This window comes from Hyla sarda, chromosome 3 (genome assembly GCF_029499605.1).
Source record: "Hyla sarda isolate aHylSar1 chromosome 3, aHylSar1.hap1, whole genome shotgun sequence".
Taxonomy (NCBI): domain Eukaryota; kingdom Metazoa; phylum Chordata; class Amphibia; order Anura; family Hylidae; genus Hyla; species Hyla sarda.
In genome coordinates, this window is record NC_079191.1 from 397,981,495 (window position 1) to 398,007,928 (window position 26,434).

General features: G+C 44.9%; 1 protein-coding gene across 1 annotated transcript in view; it reads left to right on the forward strand.

The window, feature by feature from the left end:
* LHCGR (luteinizing hormone/choriogonadotropin receptor) overlaps positions 1 to 26,434 on the forward strand; it is a 266,389-nt gene that overhangs the window by 33,662 nt on the left and 206,293 nt on the right. Inside the window, exon 2 of the mRNA XM_056568064.1 lies at positions 22,981 to 23,055. Within this exon, the coding sequence (XP_056424039.1) occupies positions 22,981 to 23,055 (75 nt within the window). The remainder of the gene's footprint in view (positions 1 to 22,980; positions 23,056 to 26,434) is intronic.

The following is a 26,434-nucleotide window of genomic DNA, read 5'->3' on the forward strand; positions in this document are numbered from 1 at the left end:
ATCTGCCAATAACAATGGGAGCATCGGTGACAAAGTCTCCTAGGCAATCCCTTTACACTTCCTTATAGCCCAAGTGGCAAGAAAGGCCGTGCACAAAATTTACACTGTGAATGTTATGGGTTCTAAAGAAAAATCTATCGCAGACGCTGCTTTTTCCTGCTAGACACTAGGAACTTGGATTTTGCAAACTGTGAATTAACAGATGGCTGTCAGCACTGCTGTGCGATGTCCATGCATACAGAAAAAGATCAGGTATGAAAAAAGATTATACCCAACCAAGAGAACAGGAGAAGTGGTACTGTGCAGTAACCATATACACAGAATAAGATCAGATAATACATAAGATTATACCCAGCCAAGAGAACAGGAGAAGTGGTACTGTGCAGTGTCCATATACACAGAATAAGATCAGGTATGAAATAAGATTATACCCAGCCAAGAGAACAGAAGAAGTGGTACTGTGCAGTGTCCATATACACAGAATAAGATCAGATATTACATAAGATTATACCCAGCCAAGAGAACAGGAGAAGTGGTACTGTGCAGTGTCCATATACACAGAATAAGATCAGGTATGAAATAAGATTATACCCAGCCAAGAGAACAGAAGAAGTGGTACTGTGCAGTGTCCATATACACAGAATAAGATCAGATATTACATACGATTATACCCAGCCAAGAGAACAGGAGAAGTGGTACTGTGCAGTGTCCATATACACAGAATAAGATCAGGTATGAAATAAGATTATACCCAGCCAAGAGAACAGAAGAAGTGGTACTGTGCAGTGTCCATATACACAGAATAAGATCGGACACTGAGAATTATATCCAATTTTGGATAATTTAATAGCATTGAGAATTCTCCACATGATGATACTATATATATATATATATACCGTATTTATCGGCATATAACGCGCACTGGTGTATAACACGCACCCCCATTTTAATAGAGAAATTTAAGTAAAAAAAAAAATACATATAAGATAAATGACAGACTAAATGCCATATCATCTTTGATTTTTCCTGAACTTCAGTTTGGTCCCCCCTTCCAGTGCCACATCATTCCTCCCCTTTTATCAGCCCCCTTACTCTCTCATCATTCCCCCACTGTCTCATCATGCCCCCCTGCTCATCATGCCCCCCTGCTCATCATGCCCTTTCTCCCCCTGTTTTTGATATATATATTTTTTCCCCATCTTCCCTACCTAGCCGCGCTCGGCAGGCCAGGTCCGGTGTCGGGTCATGTGGGCTGCGGTCAGTGAAGCAGGATGAGTGACGCTGCACAGCGTCAGGGACGTCACTCATCATTCGCTGCAGCCGCCGCTGGTCAGTGTGGTCCGCTGCACAATCAGGGACGTCACTCATTCAATGGTGCTGCCGCTGTGACTATTCTAATGGCTGCAGTTGCTGCGACCACACTGACCAGCGGCGGCTGCAGCGAATGATGAGTGACGTCCCTGGCGCTGTGCAGCGTCACTCATCCTGCTTCACTGACCGCAACCCGCATGACCCGACACCGGAACTGGCCTGCCGAGCGCAGCTAGGTAAGGAAGACAAAAAAAAACAAAACAATACAATAAAAACCAGGGGGGAGGGGGAGGAAAATAAAAAAACAAAACAAAGCGGGAGCCGCGTGCTGGTCACTGATTTAAAGTGGCCACGGCCAGGCTGCTAATCCTTAACAAGCAGACGCTGCTGCGGCCACTTTAAATCAGTGACAAAAAGATTTATCGGCGTATAACACGCAGGCAGACTTTTTGCCTTGAATTTAAGTTTTAAAAGTGCGTGTTATACGCCGATAAATACGATATGTATATATATATATATATATATATATATATATATATATATATATATTCTTTTTTTTGTTTGTTTAACTGTTTTTTTTTATTAAAGAATTTTTCTTTAAAACAGATATTTCACAGCAAAGAAAATATAAGTACGTAGAATAATAAACAAAGGCCATTAGATATTGACAAGACCAGGTAATCTGCATAGGTTCGGCTGTCAAGATGTTGTAAAGACCAGATTTTCTCAGGTCGGCTCTGTGAGTATCCGGGGAAGTCCCCATGTCAGGGACATTAAGCATAGATAAAAGCCGTTATCTGATAAATACTGGAGCTAGGATTTTATTAAGTGGTGTTAGTGGGTACTAGTAATATATCTAGATTTCCTCACAATCGGGATCTATTACACCTCAGCTGATGGTCAATAATCCAGGTAACATGCAATGAAAATGATATAAAATAATGTACATAAAAAGCAAGAGATAGGTTTGTAGAAAGGGGGGAAAGTTATATAGAGAAATAGAGAAAGGGACAGGGAAGTATGAAAGATAAATAGAGTAAAGATAAAGTATCTGCTCGGCTCCAGCTTCTCCAGGTCTGTCCACCGCCTCAGACCACTCTCAGTGATTCCACATATTCATCCCACTTGTGCCACAATGTCTGGAAAGCATCCAGTCTGTTTTCCACCATAGTGGGCATATTTTCCATTCTCCGCATGTCTGTGATTTTATCTAGTAGCATGTGGAATGGGGGGGTTTCAGTTTTCCTCCACCATTGAGCCACAAGACATTTGGCCGCAGTGAATATATGTAAAAAGAGCTTAGATCGAATGCTACTAATTCTGCTGGGGGGGGGGGGGGGGGATATTTAGAAGATATGTTTCCGCTGACAGTGGAATATGGGACCCTTTAATCCTCCTAACTAGTGATTGCACCTCCAGCCAAAAGTGTCTTAGAAGTGGGCACTCCCAAAATATGTGTGGTGTAGAACCAATATCTCTATTACACCTCCAACAAGAGGGTGAAAGTTGCGGTGCAGTATTTCAGGCGTGTTATACCAATGTAGTAAAATTTTGTACTGGTTCCCCTAATGTGTGATACAAGCTGAGGCTGCCCATGACCAGATGACCTGCCATTGTGCAAAGGAGAGGGATTTCCCTAAATAAGATTCCCACTTTGTCATATATGGGTGTTGTAGTTGGGACATGTCCTCTGGAGATCTTAGAATATCATAAATTCTTGAGATCAGACCTCTAGTGGTGGTGTCTCGTTTACAAATAAATTAAAAGGGAGTTAGAGGTGGGAAAGGGGGATCGGATGGGTGAATCCCAAAATGCTCCTGAATGGTGTGGTAGTGAGATAGAGACTCTCTTGTCTTGTGAAATTTGTCACCAAGAGATTGCAGGGTTAGAAGCTTTTGAGTGATGGAATCAACCAAGACGGCTAGATAAAATATCTTGGCTGTGATCCAGGGGAAGATAGTCCTGATGTCATCGCTATCTGGGATATTAGGGTTAAATAACATCGGTGTGAGTAGAGAGGTTGGTGATTTACGGGGATATGTGGAAGAGGCCTCATTCCAGGTTTTAATAGTTAGGTTCATTGGACCTAAAAGGTTACTTGTGATAATGCAGGGGGTAGATGACCATATCACAGAGGATGGATGTTTAGGAGCAATCCATAACATCTCGACTTCAGTCCACCTGTTATATGCCAAAAATCTGGTCCATGAGGGAATTCTCCGGAGGTGCACGCCAGATAATATTTATAGACATCAGGCATGGCCAGGCCTCCAAACTGTTTTTTGGCAGATAGGACCGCTACTGAGAACCTATGTCTCCCACCCCTCCATATGAATTGAAGCAACATAGCTTGGAACTTTCTAATGGCATTTTTGGAAATGGGGACGAGTAAAGTTTCTACGAGATGCAGGAATTTCGTAAAATAGACATTTTAACAGCTGTTATTCTTCCTTAACCCCTTAAGGACCAAGGACGTACCGGTACGTCCTTGGTCCTGCTCTCCCGATATAACGTGGGGTTACACAGTAACCCCGCGTCATATCACGGCGGGCCCGGCGTCATAGTGAAGCCGGGACCCGCCTCTAATAGCGCGCAGCGCCGATCGCGGCGCCGCGCGCTATTAATCCTTTAGCCGCGTGCTCAGAGCTGAGCCACGCGGCTAAAAGTTAAAGTGAAAGTGGCCGGCTAGCTCAATCGGGCTGTTCGGGATAGCCGCGGCTAATCGCGGCATACCGAACAGCTGACAGGACAGCGGGAGGGCCCTTACCTGCCTCCTCGCTGTCCGATCACCGAATGACTGCTCAGTGCCTGAGATCCAGGCATGAGCAGTCATGCGGCAGAATCGTTGATCACTGGTTTCTTATGAGAAACCAGTGATCAGCATAGGAGATCAGTGTGTGCAGTGTTATAGGTCCCTATGGGACCTATAACACTGCAAAAAAAAAGTGAAAAAAAGTGAATAAAGATCATTTAACTCCTCCCCTATTAAAAGTTTGAATCACCCCCCTTTTCCAATAAAAAAAACCACAGTGTAAATAAAAATAAAAATAAACATAAATGTCCGAATTATAAAAATATATCATTAATTAAACCGCTTGGTCAATGGTGTGCGAGAAAAAAAATTCCAAAGTCCAAAATAGTGCATTTTTGGTCACTTTTTATATCATTTAAAAATGATCAATAAGTCCTATCAATGCAAAAATGGTACCGTTAAAAACTTCAGATCACGGTGCAAAAAATGAGCCCTCATACCGCCCGATACACGGAAAAATAAAAAAGTTATAGGGGTCAGAAGATGACAATTTTAAACATATTCATTTTCCTGCATGTAGTTATGATTTTTTCCAGAAGTCCCACAAAATCAAACCTATATAAGTAGGGTATCATTTTAATTGTATGGACCTACAGAATAAAGATAAGGTGTCATTTTTACCGAAAAATTTACTACGTAGAAACGGAAGCCCCCAAAATTTACAAAACTGCGTTATTTTTTCAATTTTGTCGCACAATGATTTTTTTTCCATTTCACCGTAGATTTTTGGGCAAAATGACTGATGTCATTACAAAGTAGAATTGGTGGCGCAAAAAATAAGCCATCATATGGATTTTTAGGTGCAAAATTGAAAGAGTTATGATTTTTTAAAGGCAAGGAGCAAAAAACGAAAATGCAAAAACGGAAAACCCCCCGGTCCTTAAGGGGTTAAAGAGGGAGTGATGTTGGGGCCCATTTTGCTAACAGGGTTTGTATATTTTGAAAGAGACGTGGGAAGTTCTGCTTATACAGGGAGGAGTATGTGGTAGATGTACTCCTAGGTAACCCAAGGACGTATCCTGCCATTTATAGGGAAATGACTGTTTCAAATTTAAGAGATCAGTTGGGGGGATATTGATTTGAAGGGCTTCTGTTTTTGAAGTGTTGATCTTGTAACCTGACAAATACCCATAATCAGTTAATGCCACGTGGAGATTGGGTAGGGATGTTCAGGAGTCTGCAAATGGTCAGAAGGACATCGTCCACAAATGGTGAGATTTTGAATTCCCAAATCCTAACTATTATACCTTGTATATCAGGATAATTCCGAATGGAGGCTGATAATGGTCCCATACTGAGCACAATTTTATATAATTTTTTGTGTGTGTACTTTTCTTCTTTTTTTTATGTAAAAAGGGGGTGATTAAAATTATTACAAAGTTTTTTTTATATATATATTTTTAGGTATATTTTTAGTACCCCCCTTTTCAGGGGGATTTTATAAGAGCAATTGCTCCTCTGCTTATATAGATCAATGCAATGCATTTGCTCGACATTGATCCATTAGATCAGCACTCTATTGATAGAGCCTTCTGGAGGCCACAGCAAGCACCCACTGAGGCCCAGTTCAGGCCTCAGGCTTCCCCAACAACCAATAGGCACCCTGCCATTACTCTAGGGATATATTACTGCTGTTTTTGTTGTGTTTTTTACAATGTGTGAACCCAGCCTTAGGCAAGCACATGAAATGCCTGTCTCAGTGAATCTTGGTGGTAAAATTTATCACAAGAAGGAGCTTAGGATCTTACTGCACACTTTTTATAGATTGAACTCAAGAAGATAAAGTTTAAAAACTGACATATAGTTCCATGGTACAAAGTTTGGGGAGAACCTCAGATTTCTACTGTGGAAATGCAGCAAATCTGCACTCAGTGTTGTGTAGCAGTTTTCTGTCCTTTACAGATATACAGTATTAATAAATTCATCAGCATCAGAGTGTTAGCCCTAATAAAAAAAAAAGGAGTTAAATGGAAATTTATTTTAAAGTAAATCCATCATGTTTCTGAAGATTGCCCATTGTTTTACTGAATGAAGGACATTGGGGGAAGATTTATCAGAACCTGTGCAGTGGAAAGCTGACCAGTTGCCTATAGCAACCAATCAGATAGATTTTTTTCCTTTTTCAAAGGCCTTTTTAAAAATAAAAATGAAAGAAGTGATTTGATTGGTTCCTATGTGCAAATTTTCTTTTGTACGGGTTTTGATGCATCTCCCCCAGTGTTTTTACCAAAGTGAATTTTCAGAAACCTTCTCAACACCAGACTCCCTCAGCCATGTCTTTATGGACCTTTTTTTTTGTGCACTGGGGCAGTCATCCTGGAGCCCGTAAAAAAAAAAAAAAGTAACTTATCCCCTATCCACAGCATAGGGGAAAGTGTCTGATTGCATTGGAGTTCGACCGCTGGGACCCCCTGCTATCTCCTGAATGGGACACGGCCCTCTGAGAGGAGCGTGTGCTGGGGGCGGCACACACTCCTTTTATTTCTATATCAGTGCTGAGTACAGAACTCAGGCACCTCCGGTGCTTCCAAGAGAATACATGGAGTGCATGATGTCCCCAGCATGTGCTCCTCTCAGAGGGCCGGGTCCTGTTCAGAAGATTTTGTGCATAGGAGATAAGTAACTTTTTGCTTCACAACCCCTTTAAGAGGCCAAGAGCAACACCTGAAAAAAATATAGGTTTATGCTTCCAAACTGGACAGTTGGCACAATGCAGTCAGACAGATAACTTTCTTTTGGCATTCACCAAACCTAGACTGGTCCTTCAGACACTGGATAGAGAAGAGTGATCAGTATCTCCACAAAACATGTTTCCTCTGCTTCAGAGTCCAGTGGTGGTGGCTTTATGGTCCATGCACACAACGGAATTTCCTCCCAAATAAACACCGGGCAGAATTCCCGAGAGTGACCGACACCAACTGAATTAGTTGGCACCAGGACTGCATGGACATTGCCTATAGCTGGAAATGCCTTCCTCCCTGTATTCCTCCAAAAGAATATACATGTTTAATCAATCAGCGGGTGAAATCCATAGTGTGCACAGTGCAGTGGAATCCCATTAATAGCAATGGGAGGCTGCTGCACTGGAATTTTCAAGCAGAATTTACCGGACCCTTACATGGACCCTTACACCACTTCAGTCTACACATTGCACTGTGCTTGATGTAAAGCTTATATGCAGCTGTTCGGGCATGAAGTTCCTGGTGGACACAGCTTTTGTGCTGATTTTAATGCCAGATAAGGTTTGGTCTCTGCAATTACGGAGTGTTGGCGTTTTTTATGCACTATCCTCCTCAGCACTCAGTGACCCCGCTCTGTAACTCTACATGGTCTCCACTTTGTGGCTGAGCTGCTGTGGTTCCTAAGCACTTATACTGTACTTCTCAGTAATACCCCTCACAGCTGATGGTGGAAGATATTGGGGGAAGAAATTTCATAAATTTGAAAAAAACTTTTGACATGTTGTCAAGAGTAAACATGTCAAAGTTTTTGATTGCATCAGGTTTTCCTCTTTAGACCCGCTGTGATCACTAGTTATAAGGTGTGGTGGTCTGTGGCATGGTGCTCGACTCCCTGGCCGTCCGGCGGATCCAACCTTTCTGCTGAATTGACTTATATAGTGAAAAGGTCAGATTAAATTGACAGCTCCAGAGACAGCCACATGCTGCCGCAAATTTCCCCAACTTATAACTAGCGATTGCAGTGAGTTTCAGGATTAAGACCCCATGTAATAAAAACTTTACAAGCATTTCCCCCAGTTTTTCTGGCATATAAATGTCTAAAATGTTGCCAGTTGCCATAAGTCATACTTGCAGGAACATTTGCCACTTGTCGTAAAAAATGATGGGTGTTGTAGTACAGGCTAGCAGGGACAAGTACTTCTGTGTGGATGTAGATCGTGATGATGTCATGTGGGAAGGTGGTGTTGCTTACGTAAAGGTCCCCTGTAGGCCTGACAATGTTTTTGTTAAAGAAATTGCTCCCTTTAGTCTGGACTCTTTTGTAACATGGAGAAAAAAACTTTACTGAACCTGGAGTGCAATATTTTCTTAGAGCAAATGAGTTGGTCACTGTCCCTTTAAGAGTTTCTTTTTACAGAAGATATACTAAGTGGAAAGTCTCTGGTGTTATCTTTACAAGTGTAAGTGAGATTACTGGTGAAAAGCAGTTGCAGACAGGATCTAGTCAATTTAGATGATTTCTTTTGTGAAAGGTCAACACAGCACTGTTGAACCAAACAGCACTAACTTGTGAGTTACTGAAGAGATTAGTATAAACAGACGGATCCTTATTCAGCTGTCTTCTCTTCTGGATAAACATTACTTCTTGATGGAGTTGGAAACACAATACCTTCACATCATGGACTAGAAACTACTGTAAGGATTTCTCCCTGGACATGGCTCTGGGATTGTCCTTGATACAGCCACAGGACACGTTTCCAATCAGCAGGCAAACAACAGTACTTTATGCAAGTCCGGCCCCTCGACAGCTTTATTAGACTGGTTGCAGGATAAATAAAAACATAAGACAGGAACAAACAAAATCCTAGACCGTCTAGTCACTAACTAAACAATCCAGCATGCCCCGATTATCCACTGGTTGGCTTTTCCCGGCCAGTTAAACTTATGCCTCCTGCAACCTTCTACTTCACTGTTCACACACAGAGTTTGCAACCTCTTGCTTTGTGTCTCGTCCACACTTGACTGTTGTGGCCACTAACAGCTCGGGCTGTGTGTTCCTCACCAGGACCCCTGCCTCCCCCCTACAGCCACCTTGCTGTCTTCTGAGGAGAGCCCAGATTATTCAGTTTGACTTCATTTTAAACACACTTCTCCTTTCTGCTACCTCATTAATTAGGCCACAGGTGGAGGTTTTTCCAGGGTTAGCTAGGGAAATACACCCTTTAGTTGCCACACTGTCACACTACCTTTTGGATGTTATCCTTCTTACTCCATACAGTGCCGTGATATTTGCACATGTGGCCCGGGTCTTTCTGAGATGAAGAAACTTGCAATTGGAAACAGAACTAGTGACTTGTTTTGAGCAGACTTCCTAGCAAGAACAGAGCTAAGGAGAGATATTGCCCTGGCAATAGCAAATCTCTGACTAACTGTTTTGGGTCCAACCCTCTGAGAAGAGGGACTGGACCTAGAGAAACTCCCTACAGCTTTTCAGAAACTTCTGCATAGAAGCTTGGCTAGGGAGCAATGACCAAGGTATCACTCTTCTGATATAATATTCAGATTTTTAACCCTTACACTCTCATAATACCTCAGTGTATGCTTTTAAGTTAATGCAACATACAAAACAGTTATGCAGGGTAACTCACAGTTCCCCCCGACACAGATTTATTCATTTAGCAGAGGGTTTTCTCTGGACCGCGGGTACTGGGACAATAAACCTTTCTGCACAAATTGCTATTTGCTCTTCTCTCGTCACATAACTTGGAGTTGGTTTAGTGGAGTTGGTGTAGGCTCTCATACAAAGGCAGATGAACCACAGCAGATGTAGATTTGTTTCTCTGTTGCAAAGACACCCAAAAGAAGCGCCAAATGTACTAAGAAAGATGCACATCTAAGGGTGCATTCACACCACGTTTTTGCAATACAGTTCCTGTATGAGTTTTCAATGTGTAAACCATACGGAACTGTATTGAAAACCGCATGTATTGACTCTCAATTGAAAACCGTATGCCAAACGATATATATCCGGTTGCATCTGTTTTGAGTCTTGAACGGTTTTGTCCGTTTTTTTTTTCCTGTACCCAAAACTGTAGCCTACCACAGTTTTTGGTCCAGGTGAAAAACCGTATTAAACAATATACGTTTTTTTTTAACATGGGAGTCAATGGAAACTAAACAGAACCGTAAGTGCGTACAGTTCCATCCAGTTTGCACCATACTTTTGACTTTGCACAGCTTTTTTTCTTGGAATTTCAAACAGGTGAAACTTTATTCATAATCAAGTGAAAATTTAAAAAGGTATACAGTATTTTCTTATACTGGACATCATTTTTCAAACCGTATACGGGTTAAAATTTGTACACACGTTTTGATACAGTTTAGTCCGGTTTTGAGGAATCTTTTTTCATCAAAGACCTGATACGGGAACTGTATTGCAAAAACGTGGTGTGAATGCATCCTTACTAAACATGTTGCTTGTTACTCCAGTGTACTTTAAAATATGTATGCTATATGAAATTTTACTCTATTGTGAGTTTTTCATGTCTGAGGACAATTTGGCTTCTCATCCTCGTTGTCAGTTTTCATCCTAATTAAATGAAGTAACAAGTGATAAAGGAGAGAAGTTTATTCTCGCTCGGTTTGTTTTGTCTAAGAATTGCTGCTCTGGAATCTACTTCTATTAGTATCTGAAATGATAATACAATGTAATTTCACTCAGTATGCGCACAGTGTTCATGGCATATGCTGCATGTCATGTAACTAGCAGAGATTTCCGTGGCTGAATGTTTTTTGTAGCAATTGGGGTCCTCTGGTGAAAAGTATATTTTTAGCAATATGCCCAGGCTGCCTGCATTGAAAGAATAAACCTGTACTTATATCCCGTGCTCTCCTGGTGCCTCTGGTATTGATGCCCCAACCTCCGGTGTGATCCTCTTCTGGGTTCTGGGGCCTGGGACATCACAGTGCAGCTCAGCAAATCACTGGCAATATCAATGTTGCACTGGGGCCAGTGATTGGCTAAGCAGAAATTTGATGTATGGAGACCTAGTCCAGGCCTTTTTCCTGGTGCTCAGGCCCATCATGTCACCTTTCCACTCAGCCAATCACCAGCTGAGGCAGGACACCGATATGGCCAGTGATTCCCTGAGCTGCACTGTGAAGTCCCAGGCCGCAAAACCTCGAAGAGGATTGCATCGGAGGTCAGAGCAGTTATACTGGAGGCACCTGGGAGAGTGAGAGGTAAGTATAAGTTTATTCTTTGCAGACAGCCTGGGCATATTGTTAGAAAATGCTAACAGTACCACTTTAATATGCAACTGTCTAATATACATTCATCCCAATACTATCACTTAAAGGGGTACTCCACTGGCCAGCGTTCGGAACATTTAGTGACGTCACACGGGGCGTGGCCTGATGCCACGAGGGGGGGGGGGCGACCCCTGCAGCGCACACACAGCGTTCAGAACTAAATGTTTTGAACGCTGGCCAGTGGAGTACCCCTTTAAAGAGAATCTCTAGCTGCATTCTTTTTTTTTGGAGCTTAAGGTGGTTGATAAACATGTAAAATCACCCTTTTATTTCTCAGCTAAGTGTCAAGAAGACAGGCCAGGCTTCTCAAGTGCCTCATCCTGGCATGCCTCCTCACTCTAACTCACTTCCCATCTGTTCCTCGACTGACAACCAGGGCTCTGTACATCATTTAAAGAGGGACTAAGAGGTGAAGAAAAGTGAGAAGTCATGTCAGGCTGTGGTATTTAAACAGCTCAGACCCACCTCCTTGACACTTGGCTGAGAAATAAAGTGATCCTGACAGATTCACTTTAAAGGGGTACTCCGGTGCTTAGACATCTTATCCCCTATCCAAAGGATAGGGGATAAGATGCCTGATCGCGGGAGTCCCGACGCTGGGGACCCCGGGATCTTGCACGCGGCACCCCGTTTGTAATCAGTCCCCGGAGCGTGTTCGCTCCGGGTCTGATTACCGGAGACCACAGGGCTGGCGGTGTGTGACGTCACGCCTCCGTCCCCGTGTGACATCATGCTCCGCCCCTCAATGCAAGACTACGGGAGGGGGTGTGATAGTTGCCACGCCCCCTTCCGTAGGCTTGCATTGAGGGGCGGAGCGTGACGTCACATGGGGGCGGAGGCGTGATGTCACATGCCGCCGGCCCTGTGGTTGCCGATAATCAGACCCGGAGCGAACACGCTCCGGGGACGGACTGATTACAAACGGGGTGCCGCGTGCAAGATCAGGCATCTTATTCCCTATCCTTTGGATAGGGGATAAGATGTCTAAGCACCGGAGTACCCCTTTAATATCTTTACACTATGTGATTTAGGAACTGATGTGTATAAAGCTATGTTATAGATAGGGGCCTTTGCAAATAGAAGAACGCTTCCAATATGGACACTTTTACAGAATATGTCTGCATGTCTCCTCCTCCATACAGAGAGCACCATGTTTTCTGCAGGAGTTAGTATAAGGACATAGGGGAGTTATTTTTTGAAGCCTCAGTCCGGCCTATATATTTGTGAAGTCAATACACTGTAGTTCGATATGATGCTGTACCAAGTGTTAACTATAGCATGTTACATGGTAAAAACTGCAACTAAATATCTACTACTTATCCATTCAGTCAAATACAAAGGTTGCCAGGGTAACAAATACATAATCACCTCAATCTGAGGCCCCAGACCTAACCTGAAATCCAAATTATCAAAACAAGTAGTCTTAAACATCCACTGCAACCTGACCAATATTAAACTCAGTCCTTACCCATAATAGGGGACAGCAGGTGAGTCGACAACTGGGAGACGGTCCCTTCCTGCGCTAAAGTGCAGTGGCGTAAAAACAAACATAGACAGTCACAAGCCAGAAATGGAAAACGACTAGACATCCAGATATACCAGACAGAATACAAATACTAACAATGCAGCATATAACTCACAAACAGAATATAGTTAATTAACAAACAGTTCACAAAACCGGATATAAGACAAACGGCAGACATGATAAAAATTAACAAGACTAGACATGATATGAGTATACAGCAGAATACAGGAGATGAAGGGGATAGCGGAAGAACTGAGAGTCAAAACACTAAAACTGAACGGGTAAAATAGAACACTGTTCGCATACAGGTACAAGTTCAAAGATCAGATCAACCAAACGGGATATAAATATAGGACAATGTTCACACTGGTACACAGAACATACAAACTAGAACCGGATGAGTCTGAATAGACTCCAGAATACCGAACAAGAATATAACATACAGCGCTCAGGGTACAAACTAGACTCAGACACAGTCAAGTGCACTCCACATTAGCTCCAAGTCATGTGTATACTTTAGTCAGCATTTATCTCAAGGAACAGGCATCTTGATAAATGGCGCAGCTGGCACCCAAAAGTCACACGTTAATAAATGACCCCCATGTTGTCTCATAGGAAGATGTACTTGTACATATTGCTGCTTCAAGGAAATTGAGGTTTTAAAATAAACAATCCGCTAATATAGACAAATTAGTGTAGTAGACTATGTTATTTTGTTTAATCTATACTGTAGTGAAGTGGACCAGACGTAATCCCAAATATTAAAATACAGTATAACAATTATAGCATAATATCTATGTTTAGTCTGTTTCCATCTATGGCCGCTGGCATGCCATGGTTTACTGTGAGAGTTGGTACCATGTTAGTCCTAGAAATATGGGAGATAATTGGAGTAGTAAGGACTTATTTGTTGGTTAACAGAGAAGATATCCATGCAAAGCTTTCAAGGCTTCTTAGGTCCCTTCATCAGACATGTTACCAAATAAATGTAAAGAGCATTTCTCTTTAAATCCTAGTGAATGACCTGCAGATAGGTGGGACCAAAGTAACAAAGGCTACCATCAGTATCACACTACTCCGCCAGGGACTCAAATCATGCAGTGCCCCTGCTTAAACCAGTACATGTCCAGGCCCATCTGAAGTTTGCTAGAGAGTTTTGATTTGGATGATTTGGATAATCCAGAAGAGGATTGGGAGAATGTCATATGGTCAGATGAAACCAAAGTAGAACTTTTTGGTAAAAACTCAACTCGTCGTGTTTGGAGGAGAAAGAATGCTGAGTTGCATCCAAAGAACACCATACCTACTGTGAAGCATGGAGGTGCAAACATCATGCTTCGGGGCTGTTTTTCTGCTAAGGGACCAGGATGGCTGATCTGTGCACAGGAAAGAATGAATGGGGCCATGTATCGTGAGATTTGAGTGAAAACCTCTTTCTATTAGCAATTAAGATGAAAAACGGATGGGTCTTTCAGCGTGACAATGATGCCAAACACGTCACCCGGAAAACAAAGAAGTGGCTTCATAAGAAGCATTTCAAGGTCCTGGAGTGGCCTAGCCAGTCTCCAGATCTCAACCCCATAGAAAACCTTTGGAGGGAGTTGAAAGTCTGTGTTGCCCAGCGACAGCCCCAAAACATCACTGCTTTAGAGGAGATCTGCATGGAGGAATGGGCCAAAATACCAGCAACAGTGTGTGAAAACCTTACAAAAAACTTAAAAAAACGTTTGACCTCTGTCATTGCCAACAAAGGGTATATAATAAAATATTGAGATGAACATTTATTATTGACCAAATTCTTATTTTCCATCATAATTTGCTAATAAATTCTTTAAAAATCAGACAATGTGATTTTATGGATTTTTTTTTTATCATTATGTCTTTCATATTTGAGGTATACCTATGATGAAAATTACAGGCCTCTCTCATCTTTTTAAGTGGCAGAACTTGCACAATTGGTGGCTGACTAAATACTTTTTTTTGCCCCACTGTAGTGAGTCTGATATCTCTTACACTGTGTCCAATCTGGCAGAAATGTTCTCACACTGGTGTCTGTCCTGTTTCTGTGTAAATGGTGCAGTGGTTATCCTGTTTCATCTATACAGAATGCAGTTGGGCATTTTGCACACAGGATGAGAGATCACATTGGATGATTTGCAGGAGAATATGCCATGGATGTTGTGATGGGAGCTGTAGTTTGGTATGGGAGCTCTTTTCATAGTGTGGATGTGTGCGCATGTTTTAGACCTTTTATGTAGACAGGGTGAGGTGCCATTTTGTGCATTTTTGTTTAGGACACTCCTTACTATCATTTGCTTTTGGTTGGATGTCTGTCTGAAGGCCAATGTAGGGGGCTGTTGGAATATTTCTCTTAGTCTGTTATTGGTGTGCAGTGTTGTTCAAAGTTCTTTTGGTATTTGGCACAGAACCTCAACTTCGGGGTTGTAGGTTACCACCATCGTTACCTGGTTTCCTGTGTGATGTTCCTTATACCTGTTCTGGGAATGTTGGTAACTTTCCATATCTGGTTGTCAATGACTCTGGAACCTCCAGAAGCTAAGTCTTAGCTTAGCTTCTGGAGGTGTATGTCATCGTCTGTCATATTAGGACAGATGTGGTTAGATCTTATGGCCTGGCTGTATATGATGGAGTTCTTAGTATGTTTTAGGATGAAAGCTACTGTTTTCCATATAAGGTTTGCCATACAAGGATGTGTGGATGGAGTTGTTTCTAATGATAATAATGGTGTAGGGGAAGTTAAGTTTTACTGTGCAGTGGTTGATGGTGATGTTGATGATGGAGTGAAATGCATTCAAATTTTCGTGGAAGGTGAGAAGTTCCTCTATGCTGGCGGTCCAGATGCTTAGAATATCATTTATGTAGCAAAAGTACCTTAGGGGTTTTGTTTGGCAAGTGAATAGGAAGTCTTCCAATTTTGCCATAAAGAGGTTTGCATACTGTGGTGCCATTCAACTGCTCATATAGGCCTCTATCTTCTGCAGGTACAGATTCAGTCCAAACCTGAAATAATTATGGGTGAGGACAAATTAAATAAGTTCTATATTTCTTCACCTTCCATATATAGAGTGGATGTGGGCACAGGGTGAGGTGTCATTTTGTGCATTTTTCTATCACACTCTTTACTCTCATTGGCTTTAATGGTAACATTGGGAGGCTGTCTGAAAGTGAATATAGGGGGCTGTGGGAATATTTCTCTTAGGGTATGTTCACATTGAGTAATGCCACCAAAATACTTTGGTGGTAGGACCGTACGGCCCTGCACCATCACCATTGATAGCAATGCAGGGCTTGTGGACATGTGCTCTTTTTGTGCGGAATTGCTCACCAATTCCTCAGTGTGAACATACCTGTCACGATGCCGGCTGGCAGGAGGTGGATCCTCTGTGCCAGAGAGGGATTGGCGTGGACCGTGCTAGTGGACCGGTTCTAAGTCACTACTGGTATTCACCAGAGCCCGCCGCAAAGCGGGATGGTCTTGCTGCGGCAGTAGTGACCAGGTCGTATCCACTAGCAACGGCTCAACCTCTCTGACTGCTGAAGATAGGCGCGGTACAAGGGAGTAGACAGAAGCAAGGTCGGACGTAGCAGAAGGTCGGGGCAGGCAGCAAGGATCGTAGTCAGGGGCAACGGCAGGAGGTCTGGAACACAGGCTAGGAACACACAAGGGAACGCTTTCACTAGGCACAAGGGCAACAAGATCCGGCGAGGGAGTGCAGGGGAAGTGAGGTATATATATGCAGTGCACAGGTGAACACACTAATTAGAACCACTGCGCCAATCAGCGGCGCAGTGGCCCTTTAAATCGCAGAGACCCGGCGCGCGCGCGCCCTAGGGAGCGGGGCCGCGCGCGCCGGGACAGGACCGACGGAGAGCGAGTCAGGTACGGGAGCCGGGGTGCGCATCGCGAGCGGGCGCCACCCGCATCGCGAATCGCATCCCGGCTGGAGGCGGTACCGCAGCGCACCCGGTCAGTGGATCTGACTGGGGCGCTGCAGCAACGAGGATGAGGCGAGCGCTCCGGGGAGGAACGGGGACCCGGAGCGCTCGGCGTAACAGTACCCCCCCCCCCCCCTTGGGTCTCCCCCTCTTCTTGGGGCCAAAGAACCTGAGGACCAAAAACTCAATTTTTTCGTGATGAGGTCCGATGCACATTAGGAGGGGTTCCGTGCGGTAACGCACGGCACAGTCCAATCTTTAATTGTTAACACAATTGATGTAGAGGGGTCTGGCGAGACTGGTCACAGGGACGTTGAACCTGTTGATAAGAGAGGCCAAAAAAAAATTTCCTGCAGATCCGGAATCCAAGAAGGCCATAGTAGAGAAGGAGAAGGTAGAGGCAGATATCCGCACAGGCACAGTAAGGCGTGGAGAAGCAGAGTTGACATCAAGAACTGTGTCACCTTTGTGCGGAGTCAGCGTACGTCTTTCCAGGCGGGGAGGACGGATAGGACAATCCTTCAGGAAGTGTTCGGTACCGGCATAGTACAGGCAAAGATTCTCCATGCGGCGTTGTGTCCTCTCTTGAGGTGTCAAGCGAGACCGGTCAACTTGCATAGCCTCCACGGCGGGAGGCACAGGAACGGATTGCAGAGGACCAGAGGAGAGAGGAGCCGGGGGGAAAAAACGCCTCGTGCGAACAAAGTCCATATCCAGGCGGAGCTCCAGACGCCATCCGGAAGAACGCATGTCAATGCGAGTGGCAAGATGAATGAGTTCATGTAGGTTAGCAGGAGTTTCTCGTGCGGCCAGAACATCTTTAATGTTGCTGGATAGGCCTTTTTTAAAGGTCGCGCAGAGGACCTCACTATTCCAGGACAACTCGGAAGCAAGAGCACGGAACTGAATGGCGTACTCGCCAACGGAAGAAACACCCTGGGCCAGGTTCAGCAGGGCAGTCTCGGCAGAAGAAGCTCGGGCAGGCTCCTCGAAGACACCACGGACCTCAGCGAAGAAGGACTGGACTGTGGCTGTGGCAGGATCATTGCGGTCCCAGAGTGGTGTGGCCCAAGACAAGGCCTTTCCAGAAAGGAGACCACAGCAGAGTCTAGAGTCCCCATCAAATTTGTCCGGCAGGGACAAGCAGGGGTTAGGAGCGGACGGACGCTGGGGAGGAGTTGCAGGAGCCGGCGGAGGAGATGATTGTTCCAGTTGCAGCTGCTGTGTCTGTGACAGCAGCTGCTGTATCTGTGACTTCAGTTGCTGTGTCACGGTGGTCAAGTATGCCAGCTGGTGATTTCGTTGGGTGATCATCGTGGAAATGTCGGCAAGACTTGACAGCGGCACCTCAGCGGAATCCATGGCCGGATCTACTGTCACGATGCCGGCTGGCAGGAGGTGGATCCTCTGTGCCAGAGAGGGATTGGCGTGGACCGTGCTAGTGGACCGGTTCTAAGTCACTACTGGTATTCACCAGAGCCCGCCGCAAAGCGGGATGGTCTTGCTGCGGCGGTAGTGACCAGGTCGTATCCACTAGCAACGGCTCAACCTCTCTGACTGCTGAAGATAGGCGCGGTACAAGGGAGTAGACAGAAGCAAGGTCGGACGTAGCAGAAGGTCGGGGCAGGCAGCAAGGATCTTAGTCAGGGGCAACGGCAGGAGGTCTGGAACACAGGCTAGGAACACACAAGGGAACGCTTTCACTAGGCACAAGGGCAACAAAATCCGGCGAGGGAGTGCAGGGGAAGTGAGGTATATATATGCAGTGCACAGGTGAACACACTAATTAGAACCACTGCGCCAATCAGCGGCGCAGTGGCCCTTTAAATCGCAGAGACCCGGCGCGCGCGCGCCCTAGGGAGCGGGGCCGCGCGCGCCGGGACAGGACCGACGGAGAGCGAGTCAGGTACGGGAGCCGGGGTGCGCATCGCGAGCGGGCGCCACCCGCATCGCGAATCGCATCCCGGCTGGAGGCGGTACCGCAGCGCACCCGGTCAGTGGATCTGACCGGGGCGCTGCAGCAACGAGGATGAGGCGAGCGCTCCGGGGAGGAACGGGGACCCGGAGCGCTCGGCGTAACAATACCTTTAGTCTGTTATTGGAGCGCAGTGTTGTTTTATGTTCTCTTGATAATAGAGCTCTTGAAAGCTTGCAATCTATATAATCTATGTTAGCCAATAAAGCTACTTCACTTATCTTTATTATATACTTTACGTTAAAACACTTTTTTGCTGCTTTTTCAATGGATATGCAAGATATGAACAGTATATGTATATGTACAGTATAGCGCTTTCCTCGTGTCAACCCAGTCGACAAACAGTTTCAAAGAGCTGCCAGAGATAGTAGTCCCTGGCTGCTTGTATTGTTTAGCTCACATTACAGATCAGATCATACTTTATTCACATGCCAAATTTTTTTCTTGCTCCTGCTACAGTTATTTTGTCTCCTTTTCTTTGATCGGTGACCTGAGTTATCCTGTGAGATTTCCATCATCGCTACACAGCCCAGCGTTATATTAAAACGCTCTTTGTAACAATGCACATGACCTTTCATACTCCGATCTTAATGGCCGTAGAGTTAACAGAGAAGTACAGGCTGAAATTTAATCTGTAACTTTGTCCACCCGAAACCGACATAACTTTCCAATGTAAACATTGCTTTTACCGGATAATAATGCTACACTAACTATAAAAGTATTCACCCCTCAGACTTGTGAAAACACACTGAATCAGTACCTTATTGGAGGACAAAGCAGACTTAGTAAGCCACTTTCAAAGATGCATGTTTGCATCTGTATTATGGATAAAATCCTGGCCCGACACCTGAACTGCAAGCAACATAGTGTTCTTCAATCAAAGACCCAACGTCAAAACAGGACTCACATTTACAGTACAATATTGAAGTCACATCCATGTTAGGTAGCAGGTAGCCATGAAAGCCTAAATCTCACCCTAAATCACTCTCCTTACCTACTACTACCTATTACTTCCTAAACAGTAGCCCCTAACGGGAAGATGGTCCCTACACTGGAAGATGGTCCCTACAGGGCATCAGGGAAAGTCAGACAGGCAAGGTCCGCAACACACAGACGGAAGAGGTACAAGAACAGACAATGGGTTAACCAGGCATGAGTGAGTGAGTTAAAACCTAGATAGAAGCAAAGTAAAATTTCAGAACTAGCAACAAAAGATAGGGAAAGAGAGTGGTGTACTATTTTGTTCCTGTTAAAGTCATAAGGGCCTAGATACTGTGAAAGGCCAGGCAAAATTACACACCTGCTGGTGTTATAGACAAATACTGTTTTAAGCGTAGTGGAGCGCATTGTCCTCCCCTCATAAGTGCATACCACATACGTACATCTAAGTGGTGTACTATTGTGTTCCTGTTAAATTCTTTAGGGCCTCGATACCGTGAAAGGCCAGCCAAAAGTACACACCTTCTGGGTGTTGTAGACAAATACTGTTTTAAGGGTACTGGAGTGCATTGTCCTCCCCTCATATACACACTAAGTATGTCAGGCAGAGAAGTGCCAGGACGTGCACAGAGAAGTGGCAAAGGCGAGTGGCAGCAGGAGTCGCAGCAAGAAGCATGAGCTCCTGGTATCAGCTAGTCATGTCTCGACCAGTAACCCATCTGCCATCATCGATTGGTTAACGTGGTCATCCACTTCATCACAAGTGACATCTGACACACCCAGTCAACAGTGAGGACAATCTACTAGAGGACAGTCAGCAGCTACTGCCCAACAAAGAAGTGGAGGAGACATCCGACACTTCCTCTGCTAGGCGGGCAAGTAGTGATGAGGAGAGTGGTGTGGGAGGTGGTGTTGCGAGCGTTCAGGCTCCTGAAGCAGACACTTTTGAGAAAACTGAGGAGGACATCAGTGACGTGCAGACACAACTCGATGATGATGAAGCCGATGGCACTTGGGAGCTGGGTGCAGAAGGGGCTTCATCATCATCAGGAAAAGAGGGTAGCAGGTTGCCCGTGAGGCAGCAGCTGAGCCAGCAAGGTGATAGCATATTTGGCGGTCAGCATGGTTGCAGAAGTGGAAAGTCTGGAGCCAAATGTGCCCGGAGTAGCCTGCCTGCTTCGTGGCAGCCTACCTTCCTGGGAGGTAGTGGAACAGGGGTTACTGGAGTCAAGCATCCGGAGGATGTTAACCTGGCCACATGCAAGATGTGTCAGCAGAGGGTGAAGCGTGGCCAGGGTCCCAAAGTTGGCACCACAACCCTTCATCAACATATGCAGCGTTACCATAAAGCAGCCTGGGAGAATCATGGCTCTGATGTGGTAGTCAAGCCTGCTGCATCACCCAGTGGCACACCTCTCCCTGTTTCAGCCAGACAAAGCTCCACCACCTCAGCCTAAAGGGAGCTATGTGTCATACCCATCGTCGCTCCAGATGCTCCTGCTTCTCCTACTTTGAGTCAATCATTTTGACAGCAATCCATCACTGAAGCCATGTCCAAGAGACAACAGAATGCGCCCACTCATCCAATGACGCAGAAGCTGAATGTGCTCCTGCACTCACCTTCCACTGCCATGGCTGCTGGGGAGGGGTGAGGTGGCGGAAGCAGTACCAGCTCCATCAGCAGCAGCCTGAGTCTACAGTCGCTGATGACTAGCTTTCTTCACCCGCATAGTGAAGCAACTCATCAGCAGCAGGTAGACCTGGAGCAGGACCTGAACCAGCAGGTGGTGGCATACCTTGACATGACCATTCCAACACACCATGAAGATCCACTGGACTTCTGGGCAGCCAAACTTGATTTGTGGCCGCAACTAGCAGAGTTTGCCCTGGAAAAGCTGTCCTGCCCGGCCAGTAGTGTACCATCAGAGCGGGTGTTTAGTGCGGTGGAGGCCATAGTAACCCACCAAACATAGGGAGAGACCGACCTTTGTGAAGATGAATCATGGATCAGCCAGGATTTCATTGATCAGCCAGGATTTCCACCCACCAATGCCTGATGCATCAGAGTAGATTGACCATGGTGCCACACCAACACTTCACAAATATAGATAGTGCAAAACATGTTTAAGGTGCTGCTCCCCAGTTACAGACATTCCTCCGCATCAGACCACAAGTACGTACTGAGGATATACATTAAGTAAAGCTTAAATTTTAATAATATTCTTAGGATTAAAATAAAATATAAGTACCCAATTATTATTTTTTTATCAAACAAAAGGATAGGTGTGCAAAAAAACCTCTAAAAGGTGGAAGGGAACAACGTCCATTGTGACCGGTGGGGGGTAAAAACTTCCCCTGTAAGGCCCTACATCTCGCATTATTAATTCTCTTCTTGGCAAGTGTCACTTGCCCTAAAAAAGGCCGCAACACGCAGGAACCTCTCCCTATTTCCCCCTACAAACACTGCCATTTCACAGGGTTTTTAGGTGGAAATAGAGAGTTTCCTGTGTAGGGCCACCCTTTTTAGGGTGAGTTACACTTGCCAAGATGGGAATTAATAGGACGAGAGTAGGGCCTTACAGGGGAAGTTTTTAACCCCTCCTTCTACAATGGACAATACGTTGTTCCCCCCCCCACCTTTTAGAGGAAAGTGTTACTTGCCTTGAAAAGGGCGGCCCCGCACAGGAACCAATCCCTATTTCCAACTAAAAAACCTTGGGAAATGGCAGGGTTTGTAGGTGTTAATCAGGGTTAATAGAGGTTCCTGTGTGGGGCCGCCCTTTTTAGGGCGATTAACACTTTCCAAAAATTAATAATGCAAGAGTAGGGCCTTACAGGGGAAGTTTTTTCGCTCATCTCTAGCTGAATTCTACACTATGTGAACTTAAAACCTAGCCTAACAGAAACATTTCATAGGATTCAATAAGTGAGTGCCCAGGCATTGATTGCTAGAACAGAGGAGTTAAGTCACAAACATCGCTACCATGGGCACATCCACACTCATTTCTCTTTAAAACTCTGTCAGGTCTGACACTTCACACCCCTAAAACAAACAGATTTTAAGAATAGCGTAATACATTTTTTTCAATGGTCATATAAGTTACAAGATGAAAAAAAACATGTGATGTTCCCAGTGGTGTTACCTGGTATTACTTACCGGTGATGGCGTTTTAGGAAGAGTTCAATATAAAATTGCGTAGTTTTATGTTTTTTTTTTTTTTTTGTCCAATCCTGTATGTACTGTATTTTTGATTATTTACAGCTGCACTGAACATCACTTCATTAGCGGAGAACAATTCCCTCAGGGTTTTAAGTAAACAAAATGCAGAATTTCTATCTCTTCACCAAGGACATTAGGACGTGAAGAAGTACCAGCTCAAATATCCAACAAGCATATTCAGTACTTTACATTTTAAAGCGTGTAAATTGTTAAAGACACTTATTGAAAATGCTGTCTCCTTTCTTGCAGGTCATTATCCCAATTCTCCTTTAAAGTTATACCATCTGAGGTATTTCAGAATTTTCACCTAGACATCTTAAAAATGTAAGTGTTTTTACTGGAAATTATTCGGTGAAAGTATTGACCTATATTGAATATGTCTCACGCGTTGAGGAAAGGATTAAGTGAAGAAGCTGTTAGTGACTGTAATGGAACTAAACCTATTGATCGCTTTTGTTGAAAAATGTAAATTTGTAAGTCATACGCTCCTCCAATGGTCCATGTGTGATCCTTTTAATAGGCTTAATTCTGTTATCATGTATCAGGTCGGCAAGGGTTAAAAGAAAACACAGTCAAAGATAGAAAAATATTCATCATTCTATTTGTGCTCCTGTAAGGCTTGGTTCACACATAGCATTTGGTCAGTTTTTTTGTGAAAACTAGGATGAAACTAAGAGAAAAACTGTAAAAATAATGAGCAAATACTGCACGTGAACCCAGCCTTAAGGTACGTTCACACGAGCGGATCCCAGCGCGTATTACACTGCGGATCTGCCACTGAAGAACCGCTGTATGCTGTCTTTACAGGTGCCTGCTCGGAGAGGCAATCTGTCGATATGAGCAGACACACTGCCGTGCACATGCGCAGTATACTCGCACATCGCGGCAGATCTTGGCCTAGCTCATAGAGCGGGGGGAGCTGCTGCGATGTGTGAGAGTACACCACGCATGCGCAGTTACTTGCACATCGCTTCAGTGTGTCTGCTTGTAGCAGTATATTGCCGCTCCGAGCAGGCACCTGTAAAGACAGCATACAGCGGTCCTTCAGCGGCGGATCCGCAGCGTAATACGCTCTGGGGATCTGCTCGTGTGAACGTACCCTTACGGTATTTGCCCATGTGAAGCGCTTCTGCATGGCTTTCTCTGAGTTGTGGGCAGCATGTATTGTGCCTGTGTGAACATACTCTTAAAGGGTTTTCTCCATGGAGAACAAATCTTTTCAATTCAACTGGTTCCAGAAAGTTATACAGATTTTAAATGACTTCTATTGGATAATCCTTCCAGTACTTATCAGTTGCTGTATGCTCCACAGGAAGTTGTGTAGTTCTTTCCAGTCTTTCCATAGTGCTCTCTGCTGATACCTCTGTCGGTGTTGGGAACTCTCCGGAGCAAGACAGGTTTGCTATGTGGATTTTCTCATTTTTTGGACAGTTCCCAACAGGGACAGAGGTGGCAGCAGAAAGCACTGTGATCAGACTGGAAATAATTACACAACTTCCCCTAGAGCATACAGCAGCTAAAAAATACTGGAAGGATTAAGATTTTTATATACAGCAGAAGTAAGTTACAAATCTGCATAATTGCCACCAATTGATTTGAAAACATTTGCTTTCCACCGGACTAGCGCTTTAAGGTGACTTCACACAAGATGGATTAGCTGCAGATTTTTTTCGGTAGATTTGTGCCATAAAAATCCATAGCAGCATACTAGAGATGAGCAAACTTTTCAAAAATTCGATTCGGCCGATTCGCCGAATTTTCTCGAAAAGTTTGTTTCGATCCAAATTTGTTTGCGGCGAATCGATATTAAAAAAGGCTATTTCTAGCCTACATACAGCCTCTATAGGGGTATAGAAAACTTTGCTGTGTCCTAAAATGCATATGGAGTATGCTGGGGTAGTGAAATAATACTGTTATTCAGAATAACATGCAGATTACCAGCAACGCTCTTAGAATCACTGCCGCACAGCAGCACAATGACAGAGCCTGGTGGTGGCATCAGTGTCAGGAGACATAGCATGACATAGCGTGGAGGTGTTGGCAACATGAGGACACCATATAGTGGCTGAATGACACAGCGTGGACATGTTGGCAGCAAGAGGAGACCATTTAGTGGTTGAATGGCACAGTGTGGAGTTGGCTGATGCACTAGTACACTACACACCAGGGCTTCACAATCCCCCCCCCCCCCCCAAAAAAAACAAACACAATATATGAATTTTTTGACAAAGATTTCTCATAGGTAGCACCCGCTATCAAAAAATTAGACATTTCCAGACCCAGGCCCCACCTCTGCGGCATCAGGAACCCATATATTGCATGAAGGACACAGCCTGGAGTTGGCTGATGCACCAGTACACACCCGGGCTTCACATTCCACCCCAAAAAAACGCAAAATTTTATTGAAATTGTCTGACAAAATACCTGTTTTTTAAAAACAAGTGCATATACAGCAGTTCAGAAGACTCTATAATGCAGGATGGTGGACCACCCAAAGACATTCTTCTCAAAAATAATAAACCACACAATGTTTGAAATTTGGTTAAAAAAATTATTACATGTGTGTAAGCGCATCTGTCTCCAAAAGATCAGATCACAAGGACCACAAGGATTCTAAACGCCAAAAATGATTAAGCATAGTTAATCCCTCTCCATATATATATTTTCTTCATTAAAAAATCACACGCAGCAAGCGTTCCGTTGTGTAACGGTTAGCATTCTTCAAAATTAAATTTTATTACTGATAAAATTATCAGTAAATTTAACAATAACACTCCCCAAGAGTGTTTAACTCCTTAAGGACAATGGACGTACTCCTACGCCCCCGTTTCCGAGTCCTTAAGGACCGAGGACGTAGGAGTACGTCCTGTCCTTTCCCGGCCCCCTGCCGCTAGCCGGAGGGGAGCCGGTGCCCGATGCCTGCTGAAATCGTTCAGCAGGCATCGCGGCATATCGCCCAGGGGGGTCATTATGTCCTCTCATGTCGGCGATGGCCGCAGATCGCTGGACAATTCAGTCCAGCGATCTGCGGCGATTCCGGGTCAATCGGGTCTCCAGTGACCCGGTGACCCGGAATTACTGGCTGATCGGGGCCGTCAGAGACGGCCCCGAACAGCCAGAGCCTGCAGGGGTGAGGTGGCACTGGTGCCACCTTACGATCGCCCTGATTCGTCGGCCGACCAATCAGGGCGCCTGCTGCGGGTGTCACTCCCGCACCCGCTCCGCCCCTATTCTGGAGGACGTGAGTGGGTGCGGGACGTGCACCCCTGGTGCTGGGGACCCCGATCCCCGGCGTTAATGTTGGGATCGGGGCCCCAGGAGCGACGGCGGCGGCGGCGGGACTGACCTGTGCGGCGATCAAGCAGCAGCAGGAGGTGAGTGACAGCCTCCTGCTGTTGCTTAGCAACAGCTCCCAGCATGCAAAAAGGGCATGCTGGGAGCTGTAGTTATGCAACAGGAGGAGGCAGACCACCACAACTCCCAGCATGCACTTATGGGCATGCTGGGACTTATGGTTTTGCAACAGCTGGAGGCACATTCTTTCTATGGAAAAGTGTACCTTCAGCTGTTGTGTAACTACAACTCCCAGCTTGCACAAACAGCTTAAGTGCATGCTGGGAGTTGTAGTGGTGCATCTGCTGGTTGCATAACTACAACTCCCAGCATGCCCTTGGCTGTGGGTGACTGCTGAGAGTTGTAGTTT